Source organism: Cervus canadensis, chromosome 16 (genome assembly GCF_019320065.1).
Source record: "Cervus canadensis isolate Bull #8, Minnesota chromosome 16, ASM1932006v1, whole genome shotgun sequence".
In the NCBI taxonomy this organism is placed as follows: Eukaryota; Metazoa; Chordata; class Mammalia; order Artiodactyla; family Cervidae; genus Cervus; species Cervus canadensis.
Genome location: NC_057401.1, coordinates 61252693 through 61273380, shown reverse-complemented (window position 1 = coordinate 61273380; position 20688 = coordinate 61252693). Strand labels below are relative to the sequence as shown.

General features: G+C 47.8%; 2 protein-coding genes across 2 annotated transcripts in view; one reads left to right on the top strand and one right to left on the bottom strand.

Moving 5' to 3' along the window:
• SRD5A1 (steroid 5 alpha-reductase 1) overlaps nucleotides 1-9768 on the bottom strand; it is a 37125-nt gene extending 27357 nt beyond the window's left edge. The window contains exon 1 of the mRNA XM_043489130.1: nucleotides 9187-9768. Within this exon, the coding sequence (XP_043345065.1) occupies nucleotides 9187-9473 (287 nt within the window). The 5' untranslated portion in view covers nucleotides 9474-9768. The remainder of the gene's footprint in view (nucleotides 1-9186) is intronic.
• Nucleotides 9769-10066: 298 nt separating this feature from the next.
• NSUN2 (NOP2/Sun RNA methyltransferase 2) overlaps nucleotides 10067-20688 on the top strand; it is a 33324-nt gene continuing 22702 nt past the window's right edge. Inside the window, exons 1-4 of the mRNA XM_043489129.1 lie at nucleotides 10067-10284; nucleotides 10382-10539; nucleotides 11846-11950; nucleotides 18684-18789. Coding sequence (XP_043345064.1) covers nucleotides 10198-10284; nucleotides 10382-10539; nucleotides 11846-11950; nucleotides 18684-18789 — 456 coding nt within the window. The 5' untranslated portion in view covers nucleotides 10067-10197. The remainder of the gene's footprint in view (nucleotides 10285-10381; nucleotides 10540-11845; nucleotides 11951-18683; nucleotides 18790-20688) is intronic.

The following is a 20688-nucleotide window of genomic DNA, read 5'->3' as shown; positions in this document are numbered from 1 at the left end:
GGAGTCAAACCCTCGTCTCCTACGTTGACAGGCGAGCTCTTTACCAGTAGTGCCATCTGGGAAGCCCCTCGTGTGTTGAGTGCTAGCTGCTCAGTCGTGTCTGACGCTTTGTGACCCCGTGGACTGTAGCTCACCAGGCTCCCCTGTCCACAGGATTTCCCAGGCCAGAATACTGGAGTGGGTTACCACTGCCTTCTCCAGCGGATCTTCCCGACCCGGGGATTGAATCCAGGTCTCCTGCGTTGCAGGGGATTCTTTTTTTTAGTATATGTGCTGCTGAAGCAAGCACTGCAGGGGATTCTTAACCATCTGAGCCACCAGGGAATCCCTGAAGTCCCTTATGACACCTTTAAAAGAGAGGCTGACCGAGGCTCTCCCCAGGTCATTAACGGAGTACAGCAGGAGGGAAGCTGGACCTCAAGCAGGTGACGTGCTTTGAGGGGCTGCCATGAGGGATGACAACAGAACCAAGACCCCCCAGAGTCCCAGACCTGGCTGAGCACATGCCCTGGGGTGGGCGTTTGAGAGTCTGCACTCTGGGACTTGGGGGTGGGGTGGGGCGCGTTTGGCCCCCTTCCTCTGTGGCTTCAGGGTAAAGGTGGTAACTGGGGGCCCCAGTGGCAAATACACAGCCCTGCGCTCCAGTGGGACTTGGGTTTGTGACTACCGTTACACAGAAGAGCTGATGAAGAAATGATGCAGTGAGTCGCTCACTGACCGCCCAGTGGGAATCAGTGATACAGGCGCCCTGGTTTCGGGTCATACCGAGTCCCTGCTTGGCTCGACAGAAAGCAGAACAGGAGCTGAGATAGGGTTGAGGGTGCCACCCCAGGACCCCGGAGCGGAGAGGCTCTGAGCAGACCTGGCTCTGAGCAGACCTGATAACAGAAAGCTGCTCATTTCCAGCACGCACATGCCTGGGGTGAGCAAGAGAAAGGTCGAACTCTGCATACAAACAAAACCCAGGGCAGTGTGACAAGGTGTGGACAGTGCTCTCTGGACTCAGACGCCTGAGATCAACAGCCGACCTCCACGCTGACCCCATACAAGGGCCACTGGCACAATGACATGGTTTGCCATGGATAAAAAAAAATGCCCACAAACATCCTTGTCCATCCCCGGGGGTCAGGGCCTTGATGTGCTCTGTCTGACAGCTGTCCCCTGCCCCGCTCCTTGGCAGGCCTGCCCCACCGTCCCCGGCTCTCCTCCACAAAGGTCCTGTTGATTCTACCCTTGTACTTAGCAAAAGTACAAGAGTTTCTCTCATCCTCACCGATGTCTTAAGAGAACGTCTTGCCTCCATCTACAAGCCCACCAATGAGCAGGGAGTCAGTGGATCCTCAGACAAGGTATGCTAAAGGAAGATTATAAAAACACGCGGGCAGACACCCCTTCCCACAGACCACGGGAAGCCCCTCCACCTGGCTCTGCTTCTTCACGACGCTAATGTTTCCCTAGGGCAGGGCCCTGTCCCCCTCCAGGGTTAGCCCACAACCCAGCCCAGGGCCTCGGCAGATGGCCACCAAGTTCTGGAAGATGCTGCCCACTCGGGCTTGCATCTCCCAAGCACGTGTCCCAATTCCTGTGGTTTTCGTTTCTTCTGCCACCAGTCTGACTCAGGTTGGGATTCACACAGCCTCCCTTGTTACTGAGTCTGGGCTGGCCAGCAGAGCCCCGACAAAGGAGGGGCGAGAGACGCCTCCCGACTGGCTGGATGCTTTGGGACGAGCTCTCAGTCCCTTCTGCACTCCCGCTCTTGTCCACTTCCTCCGGTAACCAACAGCCTGGGGCTGATCAAACGGAGGCCCCTACTTCCTCAGAGGCACAATCCCTGCTGGGACCAATCGGCCCTTGTTATCAGGGCCAAGCTGAGCATATCTGGTCTAAAATTTGGCTATAAAACTATGATCACAGAAAAATACAATTTTTGACAATGCGGTCACAATATTTTTTAGACTCCAGAGAAAGCCTGATGAAAAAAGTTCTCTCTTTAAGAATTCTTGCCCTGAGGAAATAATTCCTCCCATACCCTTTAGACTAGAGCTCTCTGGATCACTTATCTAGACCATCTCTAATTCCTGAAACCAAAAGGAAAAAAAGGGGAACAGCCTTTTAAAATATTACTCCAACTATTTTTACAATTAGTGTGTTTTGTATTGTGATACCTGATTCATAACTAGGTTTGGAAAACATAACTTTGTTATCCATTTATTTGGATAAATGTATGTCTCAGGGCGTGTCTGTGTTTTTTAGATAATATTGCTGATTGCCGAGATCAGTGTGTGAATGAGGTTTAATCTAATTGGCTTTAAAAAAAAAAAGTAGGCGCTTACAATTCAAATAATTCTAAATACAAGAGAAATTAACCTAAATGAATTTCAGGTTCATGTGAACTGGGAAATATTCAGTATTAAATACCTGATATTAATGTTTGTTTGTTGATCTAAATAATGTACACATGTCTAAGAGTAACTAACAATAAGCAGAATATTTTCACTGTACCTAGGTTTAATACAAGTTAAATATTATTATATGTTACAAGTTTATCTGCAAGGAAATTCCCTCAAGTGAAAAAACTTCTTAAAAATGCAAATAAGATAAGCCTTTAGATAGACTCTATTAAGAATAATTATGCTTTAGGAATGTCTGTCTAAAATAGTCTCTGCAGACTGGGGTAACTTGAACTTCTAAGGGTTGTGCTTAACTAAGTGTTGGAAGTCTATTGAATAGCTAAGTCATTTTCCAAATAAAATAATATTTTGAAACACTTACTACTGAACACTAATCACTAAACACTAATCTCTTCTTACAGAGAAACTAAAGTGATTTGGGATTAAAAATGAATCATGTTTGGTGCCATCCTAAAATGTTCTAAGAAAGCAAAGGTTTTAGAAATTATTAGTGGTATCTATGCTCACCGATCTATAAAATGCTCATATAAAAGTCAATTCTTAGTTGCTTAAGGGAAGTAGGAAGTGTGTTTTCAGTAAAGAAGGTATGAGGAATGGAATGGCATTTTGTGACGGGAAAAGGAAGTAAGCCTGACTCACAGGTGGCTTTTTAGGATGGAAGAACACAGTGATGGGTACAGAAAGTGATAAGGTTTGTGACAAGTGAACCATGAGCAAAGAGTCTTGTACATGGTTAGGACTAAGTTTAAAATAAAGTTAATTTTATTTTTTAAATAAAGTAAGCTGGTGCAAAAACTAGAATTTAGCTTTTCTCTCTGTTTAGAGGACACCTTTTCTTCAGATGTTGAACTGCCTATGCTAATAGTTTTAAATTTTAGTTTCTTTATCTCTTAAATGATTCTGAAATCCCTTATTGTTACTTTGGCTAAGTGAATAGTATTGTTTCACAGTGAACTATAATCCCATTTGACTCAGTCTTCTAAACCTTTTTGATATTTGTTGACAAAGCTTCCTAAATCATTCTAATGAAGAAGATTTCCAGCTAATCTTGGGATGCTTCAGAGGGCCCCTGAAACATCCCAAAGAGAGATATTACACTAATTAGGTTCATTTTGTTACAGAATTACATGGGCGAGTATTGTCAAGTGAATAAGTCTCAGGTAATATTGTACGGTAACTGTTACTAATAAAGAGGTCCTAGAAACCGTGTGGCGTTCCTAAAATTCTGATATGTTTGGGTGTAATGTTATCAGGCATAATTCTAGTTACTATCTCAAAATATTGTCATAGCACTAACAAAGTTTTGGAAAAATGCTTCCTCTTCAAGAAGATTTGTAGAAAGGACTTTTGGATAAATACCAGTTTCTGAACTGGGTAAGGATTCTAGTGGAAAACCTGATGACTTCACAAAGGTTAACAAAAGGACTGAATGGTCAATATGCCTTACGGTTTCCATCTCAAAAATTACTGATTTGAATCTGTGTTTTCCAGGTGTAAGAAAAAAAAAGAAAAACCTTCTTCTCAAAGTAATTATGACAGTAATTTGGTAAAATTATATTTTATAAACACATTGAAACATTTATCTTTCTTTTCTGTCTGAATCCTCCATATACTAGAAGCTCTTAGTTTCGGTAACTTTATCAGATAAGTTAGGAAGGTTATCTCAATAACAGGTATGGAAATCTCAAAGGCATTCTGGAGACCTTGAGAAGGGAGTTTACTTAGATCTGTTAGGCAAAATCTGTGATAAGCCTTTGGCAAAGCATCTACCTACAATGTGGGAGACCCGGGTTCAATCCCTGGGTTGAGGAGATCTCCTGGATAAGAAAATGGCACCCCACTCCAGTATTCTGGCCTGGAAAATCCCATGGATGGACGAACCTCATAGGCTACAGTCCATGGGGTCACAGAGAGTAGGACACGACTGAGCAACTTCTTTTTTCTTCTTCCTAGCCCTGAAAGGTTTTATTTTAAAAGTTCAGTCTGAGACTCTATTAAAGTCTCAGCAAAGCAAAAAAGTCTATGATCAATTATGGTTATATAAGTCATCAGGCCAAGTTTATTGAGACCAGACCTATATTACAAACAGGTCTTAATTTGGTTATATTTGGTAAAAATGATGGTGATTTTAGGGAGAAGGAGATGTTACAATGAATGTTAAATCCCAGCTTGTTAATGGAGGTCTGTATCTGCTAAGACTCACTTCCCGGATGGTTCTTTGCTGTTAGGGTATATTAATGTAAAATTTAATTGAATTATTAAAGGACACTCTAGGGTAGTTTCTGAAGCTTATCTCAGTAATCTTTCTTTGGATGAAGATCAGATGCCTCACGCATGACCTGCAACCAAGACTGGAAGAAGACATAGTTTAATAAGGAACTCTCTCCAACCTGGATGAAAGGACCTTTCTATCAGGTACTCTAAACTAACTCATGCCCAGTGAAACCGAAGGGAAATTGACTCTTGGGTTAACTCCCACTTCCAAAGGCCCCTAAGCTGGACTGGTCTGCTGACCAGAGACGCCTGCTGACCTCAAACTCACCTTAAAACAATGCTCAAACAGAGGAAATTACACTCCACTAGGACGAGAAGAAGAGGACATCAGAAGTAGACAGCTTGCCCAAGATGCTCATCTGACTTGTATGATCATTTATAACGTCTTCTTGATTCCTTGGACCTATGCCTATCAATCAAACGTTTTTTACCATGGACATGAGTCAAAGATAGTTTAAAACTCAATCCAATTGTTGGGTTGTGGCCAGTTACCTGTGTCTAGTACTTCTGGGTTACCTTGATGGATTTCTGCTCTCTAGGGCTCTGATTGGATACCCACTAGGAAATTTATTTTAGATGAATGTTTAGTCCTGTTTTGTCTATTCATGATATTACTAGATGGGATCCTCTCACCTGGCCAATTAATAATATCCGCTCTGATGCTGGCCATACACTTAAGTTTTCTCTAATGGTCATTCAAATTCAGTTGGAGTGACAAGCTAAGTCTCTATAAAAAATTAACCTTTCATCTATTAAAAGGAAAACTCTCACAGTTATGGGGTCGATCTACATGGTTAATACCAGGCTATGGTCATTTTAGTTTAAAAGCTCCTCTATGTTGGGAAGGCTTAAATCATACTAAAAATGATCAACCTGGTAATTATGAGACAAGACTGGGTGTTTTACGAACTATGTCTACTATTACCCTTACAGAGAGTGATTGGTATGGAACTCAGAGGGTTTGTGGCACTAATTTATGGCTGTCACAGCTACAGGGATCAATACGAAGGTGTAGCCTGGGATTCCCATGAATTTAAGGTCATACACGTTAACAAATTAGAGGTAACCCCAACCAATCTACCATTGGTATGATCCCAGTGGGTCAAGGATCTGTATTCTACTGGTATGACCACTTAGCAGCTTGTGTGTGTGTGTGTGTGTGTGCACGCACGCACGTGTGCTCATGCACACGTGCCTTCAATGGGGTTAAAGGATGTAATTGGCCATATCTAAGCCTTAACACGGAGAAGACAATGGCAATCCACTCCAGTACTCTTTCCTGGAAAATCCCATGGACAGAGGAGCCTGGTAGGCTGCAGTCCATGGGGTCGCGAAGAGTCAGACATGACCGAGCGACTTCACTTTCACTTTTCACTTTTATGCATGGGAGAAGGAAATGGCAACCCACTCCAGTGTTCTTGCCTGGAGAACCCCAGGGACGGGGTCGCACAGAGTCGGACACGACTGAAGTGACTCAGCAGTAGCAAGCCTTAACAACTTTGATAAGCTTTAAATGATAGTAATCAGGCTATTAGCCTACTGAATTCTGAGATCTCTATGATGAAAAAGGCAGTGCTACACAAACGCATGGCCCCTGACATCCTTACAGCATTTCAGGGAGGCACCTGCGCCATAATTCAAACTGAATGCTACATTTTTATACCTGATGAATTCTCTAATATAACACATTTGGTGAACCATATGAAAAATCAGATTTCTGCTTTAAGTGACCCATTCCCTAGTCTTGACGATCTTTTAAAAAAAAACTGGTTTGCTGTGGGAGGCTCATGGCTAAACTATTTACTTTTAATTCCACTAATGTTATTAACTATACCATTTGCTTTTTGCTTGTTTCACAAGATTATTATTTCTTGTATTACCAGGTATATGACTGAGCCTCCAATGAAACTGATGGCTAGACTTGAAGCAGTTGATCAAACGTATAGCTCGTATATACGATCAAACGTATAGCTCGATATACGATCAATGATTGCAATAGTGTAACTCTAGGTATTTTCATGCAACGAGAGGGAATACTTTCCTGGACCATAACTAGAAGACAGGTGTCCCGACATCTTTGTCTATTAAGACCTGGTCCAGTAATAGCACACTGGTTTCGGCTTATCAGCAAAAACCTTCTTCAGAACTGGGACCGAGCCTTCCCACCAAGGCGGGACAAAATGGTTATGAAATGCCCCCCCAGTGGACTTCCCTGGTAGCTCAGCTGGGACAGTGAAATGCACCCCCAGTGTAGCCAGATTTATGACCACAAGGGGAACGTGTCAACTACAAATTGGCAACTTACCAAGATCACTGCCATCTGCCTTCAGGGAAATTGAACCCCAGGCTGCTATAGCTGCTGACCTTCACCACCCCCTGAGGGAGCTCAGGGCGGACTGAGGCCCTCTGTGCTCCGGGGAATCTGGTGGGACAGGTCTTTAGATGGTTGGATGTTTTTAGGAACAGATTTTATGATCTCAATCTTTGCATCTCCTCATATCTAGAGAAAGCACTAAATCCCTTCATGGTGACATCAGATCCTCATGACTAACAAAAACCTTTTGTAAAATGAATGCTTCATGGCATTGAACTCCCCCTTCACCAAAACCTTATATACTGATTTCCCCCCACTACCGCTTTGGAGCAGTCTCTCAGAGCTATCTGAGATGCTGCCTCCCGGGCTACTTTCTTCATTTTGCCCCAAATAAAACTTCACTCGCAACTCTCAAGTTGTACATCTTTTTTTAGTCGACAGTGCTCACTGACTTAGGTCAAATGACCGTTGAATAAATTAGCTGCTTGGGTAGAATGGAAGATGTTTATCTCTTCTATTTGGAAAACTTGTCGTCATTCAGTCGCTCAGTCAAGTCTGACTTTTTGCAACCCATGGACTGCCGAACACCAGGCAGCCCTGTCATTCATCATCTCCTGGAGTTTGCGCAAGTTGGAAAGTTTGGAAAACATAAATGTCCTCAAACCACCTGGCTACGTGTACAGTAACATGAACAACTGTGGGCCGCAGCCTCGCTGTAGAGGTTTCCTCTCTTCATGAACGAACTTACTGGCCAGGTTTAAGTGCTGCAAGTCATCGATCAGCTCCCTGTTTTGGTATGGACTTATGGCAAACTTGGGCTTCCCTGCTGGCTCAGATGGTAAAGAATCTGCCCGCAATGCAGGAGACCTGGGTTCAGCCCCTGGGTCGGGAAGATCCCCTGGAAACAGGAATGGCTACCCACTGCAGTATTCTTGCCTGGAGAATTTCATGGACAGAGGAGCCTGGCGGGCTACAGTCCATGGAGTTGCCAAGAGTTGGATGTGACTGAGAACACACTGATGGGTCTGTTAGCGAGCTTGCTTACTGGGATTCTCTAGGACTGTCAGGTACAGAGCACTCAGAAAGACTTTGTGGAGCACTGACTGACCATTTCCAGTGTCTGCTTAAAACTTAAAAGCAGACTGGGATGCAGCTGCCCAGTGGCTCAAGAGAGGCTCAGAGACATCCGCACTGATGTCTTCTACTGCTCTGTGAAGTGGGTGTCCTAAGGTGGGACCCACAACCAGAGAGGTCAAGTAACCTGCCCACGTTCCCAAAGCAGTTGAGCTCAGGTCCCTGATGTGCAGAGAACACCCCTTTTAACTGGGCAGCCTTTCGAAGTCTGAATACAAATTTTCAAATTTTGATTTTAAGCTTTCGAGCAGTCTTTTGGTTTAGCTATGCAAAAGTGTGAAAGTGTCAGTCGCTTAGTTGTGCCCGACTCTTTGCGACCCTATGGACTGTAGCTCACCAGGCTCCTCTGTCCATGTGGATTCTCCAGGCAAGAATACTGGAGTAGGTTGCCATTCCCTTCTCCATGGGATCTTCCCCATTCAAGAATCAAACCCAGGTCTCCTGCAATACAGGCAGATTCTTTACCAGATGAACCTCCAGGGAAGCCCTTAAGCTGTGCAAAAGCCAAAACCTAAGACCTGGAGAGAGTCCCAGCTTGTTACAGACCTGAAGAGTACAGACACAGCCATTGAGCCTTCTTCACAAAAACCAAACATCTGGAAGTCAGCTTAAAGACCTTAGGTGTGTTTACCGCTCATTTCTTGGAAGGCTGCTTCCACAGTGCTGGGGGCACCTGCCTATACTGTAGTGGAGAAAGTGCCTGAATGTGACCCATTCAGTAGTTGTAGGAAACCAGTCCCCCAAGGTGCAAGTGATCATCTGATTGGGAGAGACGATCCTCCACCCTCAACAAAGAGTCCACGACGAACTAGAAAAGTAGGAAAAGGGCGCTGGGGGAGAGAGAGCAGGGGCGCAAGGAGAGGCGCCAGGCCCTGGTGCACAGGTGCGGGGAGCCGACCCCGGGCGGCGCGGAGAAGGGGGCGCAGCGCGGGCGGCGGGGAGAAGGGGGCGCACCAACCAGGGGCGGCGGGGAGAAGGGGGCGCAGCGGGGCGGCGGGGAGAAGGGGGCGCACCAGGGGCGGCTGGGGGAAGCGCGGGGCCGCCCGCTCTTACCGTTGCGCATAGTGGACCAGGAACATGGCCAGGAGGATGCAGTTGGGCCAGCGGTTGAGGCGCTCGGCCGGCGCGCCCGCGCCCGCGCACGCGAGGAGCGGCAGGGCCAGCGAGGGCAGCTCCTGCACCGCCCAGGCGGCCCGCGCCGGCAGCCCAAAGGCGGAGCCGGGCGACGCGTAGCGCCCGTAGGGCGAGCCCCGCAGCTTCAGCAGCACATAGCACACGACGCCCAGGGCGCATTCCAGGTAGGCGAGCGCGTCCAGCAGGAACCGCTCGGCCAGCTCCATGGTGGGGGACGGCAGGCGTGCTCCATGGCCCGGCGGCTGCGTCGGGCCACATATAGGGCGGCGGCGGCTGCGGGCGGGGTGTTGTGGGGGGCGGGAGGCGCGGTTGCCTGAGGCCGGCGCCCGCTGTCAGAGCCCTGGGCCCGGATCCGCCCCGTGCGGGCGGCCCCGGAGCCACGCGCCACCCGTCTCTAGTCCTGGGTGCGCGCCGAGGATGGAATGGGGCGCCCGCTTGCCACGCCCACACGGCCAGAGCCCCGCCCACTCCAGGCCCTCCGCGACCGTCTCACCAGTCCTGAGTGCGCGCCGGGGACCCGCCCCGCCCACGTGCCTAGAGCCCCGCCCACCAGGCCCCCGCCCTCTAGGCCCCGCCCATTCCGGGCACCCCCTGACAGTCTACCTAGTCCTGGGTGCGCGCCGAGGACCGGGCGGGACGCCCGCCCGCCCCGCCCACGTGGTTAGAGCCCCGCCCACCAGGCCCCCGCCCACCCCGGGCCCTCCCAGACCGAGCGTCGTCGCTGCGGTGCGCACGCGCGACCTCGGGCTGTCCGCATCGCTGCCTGAGCCGGCGCGGAAATCCTTGCGCTCCTGCAGGTCTCTCCCTCCCTGCAGGTGCCGGGGAGGCGCATGCGTGGACTCGCGGGGTCCTCGAGCTGCAGCCCGGAAGTGCTAGCGGCCGACGGTGGCGGGTCGCGCTGTGCGGGCGGCGTGCGCGGCCGCGTGGGCCATGGGGCGGCGGTCGCGGGGCCGGCGGCTACAGCAGCAGCAGCAGCGGCCCGGGAGCGCGGAGGACGGCGGAAAGCGCAATGGGGCGGTAGGAGCCGGGGGAGGGCGGGCCGGGGCCCCGAGGCCTGCGGGGCGGCGAGGGGCGGCTTCGCGGCCCCGGGTGCCAAGTTTCTCATACTCCTCAGGGCTGGGAAGGCGGCTACCCCGAGATCGTCAAGGAGAACAAGCTATTCGAGCACTACTACCAGGAGCTCAAGATCGTGCCCGAGGGCGAGTGGGACCAGTTCATGGGAGCGCTCAGGGAGCCTCTCCCGGCCACTTTAAGAATTACCGGTTACAAGAGGTAAGGGGGTCGTGCCTTTCACGTTTCTCGGAAAGTGGGGGTTTAGAATGCCCCGGGTTTAAAACGCAGGTGTATTTCTCCCAAGAAGCACACGTCAGCGGTGTGGATGCGAGAGCCTGGAGGCCTTGAGAGGAGGGAGCACGGGTGTCCCAACGGAGTACGGGGAGAAGGACCTGGCAAGTTGGGAGGTTAGAATCAGAAAAGAGCGTGCAAGCTGAGAAGCAGTTGACTCTTTGGGGGCCCGTTGACGATGCTCCACCCTTTAGAACACATGAGAACCTGTGACATTAGTGAGTTTTAAGTGAAGCTTATGGTGTTCTCTGTCTTAATTTTTTTTTTATTTGGAGTTGTGTAACTGAGCACGTGGGCTTATTGCTAGCTGCACAATGGAAAGACCAAATACTGAGGCAGCAGTCTTGCAGAAAGCGAAAAGGCTTTACTGCACTATAGTCAAGCAAGGAGACAGGAGGCAGTACTCAGCTCTTCCCTATCAGCTGTTGAGCAGGATATTTATCCTTGGAAGTAGGGAGTAAGTGGAGGAGGGGGCACTGGAATGATGGGTGAAAATTAAAGGTAAATTTCAAGTATCCCCTGCAGGTGCAGCTGTGCTTCATACCTTTTTATGTGCAGTTTTGGGGTGGGGAGTCTATTACATGTGGATTTTCCACTTTGTGATGTTTAAAGTTTACTGTGGGTTATTTAATTTATTGAAAATGTCTATTACGAATATTTTGCCCTCGGCCCATGGCATGTGGGATTTTAGTTCCCAGATCAGGGATCAAACCTGCACTCCCTGCATTGGGAAAAATGAGTCTTAACCAGTGGACCGCCAGGGAACGTCCCTACTGTGGGTTGTATTAGTCCTTTAATGTGCCTCTGCTGGGCAAAATGGCTTTTAGGACTGAATTGTGTTTATGTCCTATTTCCCTGGTCTTCTTTGAAACAAGCTTAGAGATGTCATTTAATCACGTTGTTTCTTCCTTATGAACCTTTAGTGTGTAAGTTTAAGAATATGGTTGCAGTTGTACCTTTTGAAGATGATCTGCAAGTGAAAATGGAACTTCAGGAATGTTTAGGAGAGGAGTAGAATAGTATTATATTTAGTTTTTCACCTTTTAGAGATTAAAGGACAAGGATTGTTCAAACTTCAAAAGAATGCAGTAAAATGGTAGTAATTAAAGAATGTCTTCACTGCACACAAGGATGGCTTTTGTTACAAAACTCAATCTTAGGTTTATAAAGAGATAAAATGTATTGAATTAGCTTTCCAGATTGATTTGAAACTTCTAAAAAATTTTTTTGATAGCCATGCAAAAGAGATTCTCCATTGCTTAAAGAACAAGTATTTCAAGGAACTGGAGGACCTGGAGGTGGATGGGCAGAAAGTTGAAGTTCCACAGCCCCTGAGTTGGTAGGTATAACAAGGCTTCATCCTGTTGGATATTTCTCTGGGCTTTTAATCTTTGTCACTTGAATTTATTTCTTGGTAACCCATATGATGTTGGCATGAAAGAACCTAAATGTACTCTCAAGACATTTTCCTATTCTTATTCCCAGTGCTTTTTTCGCTGTTACTTCACACCCGTGTGCAGGTTTTCCTTTGTGATTTGCACGCTGTGTGTTGAAGTCTTGATTTCCATCAATTTTTCCCAGTCAGTCCAGCTTCTTTTCTTCCTTGATGTTACCATTTCCACCATTTCTACTTAAACCCCTTGTCTTCATGTCAGAACTGTTGCAGACGTAATGTTTTGTTGCAGGGCCCAGCATAAGACCAGATGACAGTCAGAGCCTGGGAGACCTCTGGAGTGTAGCCAACATTTCATTTTGCTGATTGCTTGGTTTACTGCATACGAACACACTACACAACAGAAGTTAGTCACGCAGAGAAGGAAAGGAAAGGGGGTGATGGAGGAGGCGTCTCGGCATGAGTGTCGGTCCCCTGCCTGCAGTTGGGCCTTGGGACAGGTGTGAGCTGGAAGTCCCCGCCTGCTCTGACAGCGCCTCCAGTGGCGTCTGTCTATCTGAAACAGTTCCTTCATCTTGCAGCATCAGGTCCTTTGACAAAGAACCTTCAAGCCCCTGTCCGTCAATGGGTGTCTTAACAGTGGTAATCTGAGACTGCCTCTTTATCAGTCACCCTTTCTGCTCCCATGGTGTCTTTCTAGATGTTACCAAACAGTGGATGTTTCCGAACAGTCCTCATGCAGGTTCACATTGGCCACTGTGACTCCATTTCGAACTCCTCGACATCACCCAAAGTCACACAAGATGAGTGGAATTCCCGTGACTATAAATCACATCATAGCTCCTCTCCTGGCAAAGGCTCAGCAGGGGCTGCGTCAGCTGTCCTGTCTGTCTCTGTCTCCAGGGCCCACGCTCTCCCTCCTTTTATCCTCACTGTCCTGTTGGTGTCTCGTGGCTCATCTGTGTGTCTTGATCCAGTTCAGGAGTGTGAAAGCGGTCCCGTCCGTCTCGTGAATGGCCCAGAGAGTCAGGCACAAACCATGGTGGTGCCATGGCCAGGGCCGTTATTTCAGCTCAGCTCAGTCGCTCAGTCGTGTCCGGCTCTTTGCGACCCCGTGGACTGCAGCACGCCAGGCCTCCCTGTGCATCACCATCTCCTGGAGTTTACTCAAACTCGTGACCATTGAGTCAGTGATGCCATCCAACCATTTCATCCTCTGTCGTCCCCTTCTCCTCCCACCTTCAATCTTTCCCAGCATCAGGGTCTTTTCAAAGGAATCAGCTCTTTGCATCAGGTGGCCAAAGTATTGGAGTTTCAGCTTCAAAATCAGTTCTTCCCAATGAACATTCAGGACTGATTTCTTTTAGGATGGACTGGTTGGATCTGCTTGCAGTCCAAGGGACTCCGAAGAGTCTCAAGGCTTGGGCTATGGAAGTCGAAGTGGTTAATAGTTACGCATTGCAGAGTATCAACTTTAAGGTACTGAGATTTCTCACAAAAGGACACCACCACATTTTAAATGATTACTATAAAAATGTGAATTGAACCAGCATTGCCTGGCAGTTTGTTGTTCAGTCACATCTGACTCTTTGTGACCCCATGAACTATGTCACACCAGGCTTCCCTGTTCTTCGAGGTCTCTTGGAATTTGCTCTGATTTTTGTCCGTTGAGTTAGTGATGCTATTTGAAAGTGTTGGTTCTTTGGACCCCAACCTTCTTTATGGTCCAATTCTCAGATCCATACTGACTACTGGAAAAACCATAGCTTTGACTAGATGGACCTTTGTTGGCAAAGTGATGTCTCTATTTTTTGTTGTTTTTTTTTTTTTTGGCACGCACGCAGGAGTATTTTATTATCCTTATTTAGGCAGGTATGCATACATATGTACGTATGACCACATATGGACACACACCATATGATAGACCACTACTGATGCTTTGATGCTTGAAGATCATTTCCTCTCCTTTTTCTTAGCCATGATTCTGCTGACCACATCAGCTGTCAGCATCCTGACCACAGCATCCTCTCTCCTCCCTCCTCCAAATTCCTTCTCATAACCCACAGGTTCTGCATGTAGATACTTCTCAGTTAACAAGTCCTGGGTCCCTTGAATTCAGATGGAGTTTCTTTCTTAACAATTTGAGATGTGAAGAATATTCATTACCTTGTTAGCCACAATCGACAAAGTCTTGAAGATATTCTTCAGTTGACTATTGAGTTCCAGTATAGATGCCAAAGTTGGGGCTAAAGGGAACTGAGGAGGTCAGTCTTAAGTACATTCAAACAAGGTCTTGTGAACTTCTAGCATGGCCGTTTGTTTCATGCTGCCATCCTTAATTCATTCTTCTATATCATTAAACAGACTAGTCAAGTTTTTGCCAAAAACATCTTGAGCTTCTGCATTATGCTGATCAACTGCCTTCTTACGATCCAGTTTAAAATGGAGACCAAATAAACCTTTTGTAGTTTCTTCAACTGTTTTAAGCCACTTATTAGCCACAGTCGACGAAGTCTTGAAGATATTCTTCAGCTGTCTATTGATTTCCAGTATAGATGCCACAGTTGGGGTTAAAGCTGTTCCCAGGGAACTGAGGAGGTCAGTCTTAAGTACATTCAGCCTCAATAGGCCCTGGGGGTCGCTCCGTCCGAATCTGCCACGTGTACCAGAGTCTCTGTATCTGGGTGCCACTTGTTGGTCCTTGAATGGACCGGAACCTAGTGGTCCTGAGAGCAAGAGAGAGAAAGAGGCTGGTATCCCCTGGTTTAGGCGGAAAGCCAAGAGAGCCCTGTTCTCAGGGCTCGCGCTGCGGCACGTGGGCACCAGGCGCCCTCTCGAGTGGGGTGAAGGCACAGTGCGCCTTCCCGAGAGGGGCTTAGAAGGGTCTGCACTTGAGCCGCACAACCCGCGACTGGACTCCGGCCGCCCAGGGCCTGCAGCTCGGAGGCCAGCCGACGCCGCCCCAGCCCCGCACACTGCCGCCCCCGGCCAGCACCCGTCTGGCCCGGCCCGGGGCCCGGAGGGCTTCCGGGACCCCGAGCGGCCTGGCGTGCCTGCGGGAGCTGGGGCGGGGTGGGGCGGGGTCTGTCTCTGTTTTTTAATACACTGTCTAGGTTTGTCATAGCTTTTCTTCCAAGAAGCAAGTGTCTTTGAATTTCATGGTTGCAGTCACTGTCTGCACTGATTTTGGAGCCCAGGAAAATAAAATCTGTCACTGTTTCCAATTTCCCCTTCTGTTTGCCGTGGAGTGATGGGACTGGATGTCACGATCTTTGTTTTGAATGTTGAGTTTTAAGCCAGCTTTTTCACTCTCCTTTCACCCTCATCAAGGTGCTCTAGTTCCTCTTCACTTTCTGCTTGAAGAAATGAATTTAACCACCGTTTCCCGACAGCTTTTGAAGTTTTGACTGTTCAAGTGTTTGATGTATCTTTTCTTTTTGGCTAACCTTTGTTCATCACAAGCCAAAATGAGGTTCTCATTGTTCCTGGTCTGTGCGTTTGCTTGCTTTTCATTCTTTTATTGGCTGTTTGGATGTTCAGTGTCCGTATCACAGATGTGCACAGCATCCACGGTGGAATGAGTACGGAGTGGCCAGATGCTTAAATCAGATCAAAACCAAATGTCACCATTGTAGAGCGCGTTTCTGGGATACAGGAATAAGTCTGCAGTATTACACCAAAAAATTCCATGATGGCTCTTTTGTTAAACAGTTTTAATCAGAGTTTAGAAGCTTGACTGGTAGAGAACAGGGAAAGGACTCGAAGCCAGGTGCTGAGGCCAGCGGGTAAGGATGGTGCCCCCCGCTGTGTCTGCAGCGTCGCCAAGCGTGGCGACTGTCCCGTGACGGGCGGGTCCCCCTCAGTCACCGGGGTGTACACTGAGCTCTTGGCCCGCGCCATGGTTTGGAGGTTTGATGGATGGCCCTGGTGCTTGAAGTTGGGGTCGTCTGATGTTTTCAAAAGCAAGTTTAAGGTTGTCTTTGCACATTTCTATGCATAATAATCTTCCCTGCGTTTGCTGCCTCACACAGTCACCTGGAAACATTTATTCCTTCCACTCTGTGTCCAGAAGTGCAGCTTCTCAGATGCGGCTGCCTCTGCCTGTTCTCTGCCTCTGGGCAGAAAGAGGAGCTGGAGAGCCGGCCCCCTGGGGAAAGGGTGTCTCTCTGGGCTGTCCTGGTGTTTTTTTCCACAGTCCCAACCCATATGGAATTAGTCTCGCTGTTTTTATTGTTCTCTGCTGACTACAGTCGGACTTTGGTTTAACTGGCCCATTAAATGTTTAATGGCTATTTTTCATTCTTGATTGTTGAACTTCGGATCTGGGGGCAGGACCAGTCAGTTCCAGACCTCTTGGAAAGGCCCTGCAGGTAAGGCCCTGTGGGTGAAGAATGCAAGGAGTCACGCCACTAACAGCTGGGCCTTCTCTTCACGATACTGTTTGATCCGGTTTTCTGAACACAGCTGAGGGGTCTGAGCAACATGTTGTAAGATACAAGTTCCTAATACTCACCCTTTTTTCATTATCAGTGACAACTGTGAGACAGTTTTATTCTATAAATGTTAAATTCACTGGTCAGGTGTGGGATACCCATAAATCAGTAAATAAAGCAGAAACTTAAAATACTTTCTGGTGGTTCTTTATATTGTGGAAATTGCAGAAATAGATCTTAATATTGTTTTAACCTTTTGAGACATAGTGGGATGTAGGAGAAATATTTTGGGGGACCAGGTTTTCTAGAAGGAATGTTAAGTATAGGACTTGGGCAGATTTCATTTTTTTTTTCTTACCTTTCATAAACTTGAAATTGTGAGGGGTTAAAACATTTTTTAGAAAGCATTGTTTTGACAATCATTTGTTGCAAATGCACCTTGTTATTCTGTTTATGTTCTTTTTAATTGTCTGAGTTGATGGTTTATCCTAGATGTTGTATACAGAGAGAGTTTTCAACTCAGTCTTTGTATTTGTTTGAAAGTTCTTAAGTAATTTTCTCATAAGATGAAGAGCTTTCATAATTATAACTTAGAGTCAAATTTTATTCTTGTAATAGTAAATTTACATTTTTAACTGCTAGAAACTTAACCAATAAAGTGCATAAAGAAATATTCCCTCAAGTTATACCTAGAGTCTGCTGTCTATTAGAAAATGAAAATTCAGCCTTGTACAATAAATAATGGCAGGCAGCATTCAAATTAGTGATGTTTGGTGGTTTGATAAGGTAGTTACTGGCATGTGTGCTATCGTTGATCACAGACAATTCCGTTGCCAGGAATCTTAAGAAAGCAGATGTTTGGCTATCCCCAAGGGCCTGTATTCTTGCCTGGGAAGTCCCGTGGACAGAGGAGCCCAGCGGGCTGCAGTCCATGAGGCCACAAAGAGTTGGACATGATTGAGCGCAAGCACATAAATACACACAAAGGCTGCTGAGGGGCTGCAGGTTCCTCTCAGCTCAGCTGGAGCCAACCCAGAGGAATCCCTGCCATTCACCTCTAGTGAGGCCACAGGGAGCAGTTAAAGCTAAACGCTTTTTAAAGTTGCCTAATGAGTATGATTGCATTTGGTTTTGTATTGAAACAGGTTACATATTCAAGAGGGAAGCAAGCATAAGAAATAGAAACAAAGTTCCAGGATACTTGGAAGGTGGCCGTGAACAGGTTCAGCCAGTTTAGTCTTCATAATTTGGTGGAAAGCACTCATCAGATATAGCTCATGATAAAATGACCATTGAGCAGTTTCTTCAAGTCTTAAGCCTCAGTTTGTCTCTGTCAGATAGTCACTTAGATTTTCAAAGCAAACGTGGTGTTTTTCAAACATGCCATTCCATTTTCACGGCTGTCACCTTAGCTGCACTTTGATGCATGGCAACTTTGTGACTGTGCGTTGTTAAATTGAGCTCATCCTTATACCTCAGACTGAACGCTGCGCGCAGTACGGCTTGTCACCGAGTGCCACGTGACGCCGAGCGTGGCCCCGCGTGTCCTGTCCGTGTGCTGACCCGTGCTGCCGGAGTTGAGCGGGTGGACAGGCGCACGGGCCAGTGACGGAGCCGCCCACCTCCTCGTCTGTGATGGCCTCGCTACACACCATTCACGTGTGTTTACAGAGACGGCAGGAGATGCTTTGTTCTTCGGTCTGTGTAAATGTCAGTCTGGGACCTCAGATTAATATGTTTTTGATTTCCAAGGTTTGGGGGTATATAGAATATTTCACAATATTATTGGACTGCTTGGTTTGAGAAATAGTGAAAAATACAGCAAAAAAAAAACCTGTAATCAAATGTTGGACTTTCTGATAGCTGCCCTCCGGCATTGTTTTCATGCTGTGTGATCCGCACTGTAGTTTGTCTCTGTACGCCTTCTCTTGGGCTCTGTGCCCTGAAGTTACGACGGTGGAGAGTTGGGGCATCGGGGTCTCCCCTCTTCCCCTGCTCTCGGCCGTTCATTGGCACAGTTCCTCAGTCACGTTCAGCGCTGTGTCCCTCAGCGCCTGGGGCTGTTTGGGTCCAGTCTCAGCGAGCTTCTGTGTCCTGCGCTCATCCTTGGAGGAAGGGGCAGGGGTGTGAGCAGCCACAATGTGGCTGGGCATCTCATTTGGCCCATGACCTGTATAATCAAGGCGCTGTGAAGAGCCCACTTTAGTCTGTGTAACCCATACATGTTTTACTTTCCTTTCGGGCAGGTATCCTGAAGAACTTGCCTGGCACACAAATTTAAGTCGAAAAATCTTGAGAAAGTCTCCACAGCTGGAAAAGTTTCACCAGTTTCTGGTCAGCGAGACGGAATCTGTGAGTAGATGACTTCAGTCTTGCTGGTCTCCTTAAAGCCTGAGTATCGCAGTTTTATCTCAGCCATGCCTGCCACTGGCAGTGATTGGGTAGATAAGGCACTCAGAAAAGCACCCTGAACTCACTGTGCGCGCCCCGTAACGTCTGGTAATGTAGGTTGAGTTAGTAGCTCCTCTGATCATGCAGAAGCCCGGGGGCGCTGGCACGGTTGTCAGCGTGGCTTCTGGTGTCGGGTGCTGCAGCCACGGCTGGGCGCAGCGCTCTGCTCCCCGCACCCCACTTTGGAGCACGTTCCGTCTGCTATTGTGTCCTTTTGGTGTGCACATGCCGGGTGCCTTTCTTGCAGAGAAGGTGATGGGTTTTTATGGCCATCTTTATTTTATTAAAAGTGCTATACTCCACCTTTGCCAGACAGAAGAACAGCCTCTGAATATGACAGGTTTGGTTCTCGTAAAACGACATGGTCTTTGCCCCCTGGTTCCTTAGCCACCCCTGATTGCTGTTCAGTCACGAAGCTTCTTACCTTTAGCACCACATCTTCCCCAGCAAAACAGCCGCCCCCACACACAGTGCATGACCGAGTGAGTGCCCGGGAACCAAGGGCGTTGTCGGCTTTGCGGTTTCCTTTCAGTTCTGGATTCTTCGGTCTCAAAATTGGAAGCTCCCCCTTCCTATTTTTCTGATCTCCTTTTGCTAGCCCAGGAAATTAGGTGTCACCAGATGGTTTTTATTTCCTTGTTGCTCTGAGCTTCTCTGTCCACCTGACAGGATCATTTGCTCCCCACGATTCTTGCCTTGAAGCCACGGCCAGTTTAGAAACCCTTCACCTCACTCCGTTCCAGTCTCTCCTCCGTCCACAGCTGTGTGCTCTCAGGCTTCCTGTCCCTCGGGTACCTGGTAGGCAGGCTCCTGTTGGCCTGGGTTCCCACTCCCGCCATGTTGAGGAGTACATGGTGCTGGGCACCGCCTGTGCCCCCTTCTTTGCTCAGACTTGTGCAAAAAGGGCTTCTCTGGCTTGGCATTTAATCTCCAGGGGTTATGTGAACTGTCGGCGAAAGTGTAGGTATAATCTCTGTGGGGTGTGTGAACTGTCGGAGAAAGTGCAGGCTTGCACTTGGGCCGACCGTCATCATGCATCTGTGTGAGTTGAAAGATGAGCGCAGGGTGGCTGTTCACACGGGAAGCCCAGGTCCTGAAGGAGCAGAGGCCTCCTGCCTGGTAGCTGACAGTTCTTAGCTTTTTGTTGGGCGTTCAGTCCCAAGCTGTTAAAATAGAGTTGTGCGTGTCACAAGTGCTGGATTTTTCAAAGAATCTTTGAACAGTCGAACATTCAAATAGATGATGTCCTGACCCACGGGTGAAGGTGGTGAGGATGGCTGGTTAGTGTGGAGGTGTAATTGTTGTCTGCCTTCTGCTGAGGCAGGGAGGCAGTGGTTGATGGGGCGGTGTCCAGGAGTACAGGGCAGGTGTGGGCTGCTCCTGGAGACAGGAGCACCAGAAATAGAAGTTGCAGTTTCAACTGTGAGGGGACACTTCTAGGGGGCTTTCTGTCCTGTGTGCATGTTGTATTTGAGTCTCTAACGATCTAATGTCATTCTCACATTGATGCCAAAGACAAGCCAAAGAATGCTCAAGCTACCTGACAACTGCACTCATTTCATGCTAGTAAAGTAATGCTCAAAATTCTCCAAGCCAGGCTTCAGCAATACGTGAACCGAGAACTTCCAGATGTTCAAGCTGGTTTTAGAAAAGGCAGAGGAACCAGAGATAGGATTGCCAACATCTGTTGGATCATCATAAAAGCAAGAGTTCCAGAAAAACATCTGTTTCTGCTTTATTGACTATGCCAAAGCCTTTGACTGTGTGGATCACAACAAACTGGAGAATTCTTCAAGAGAT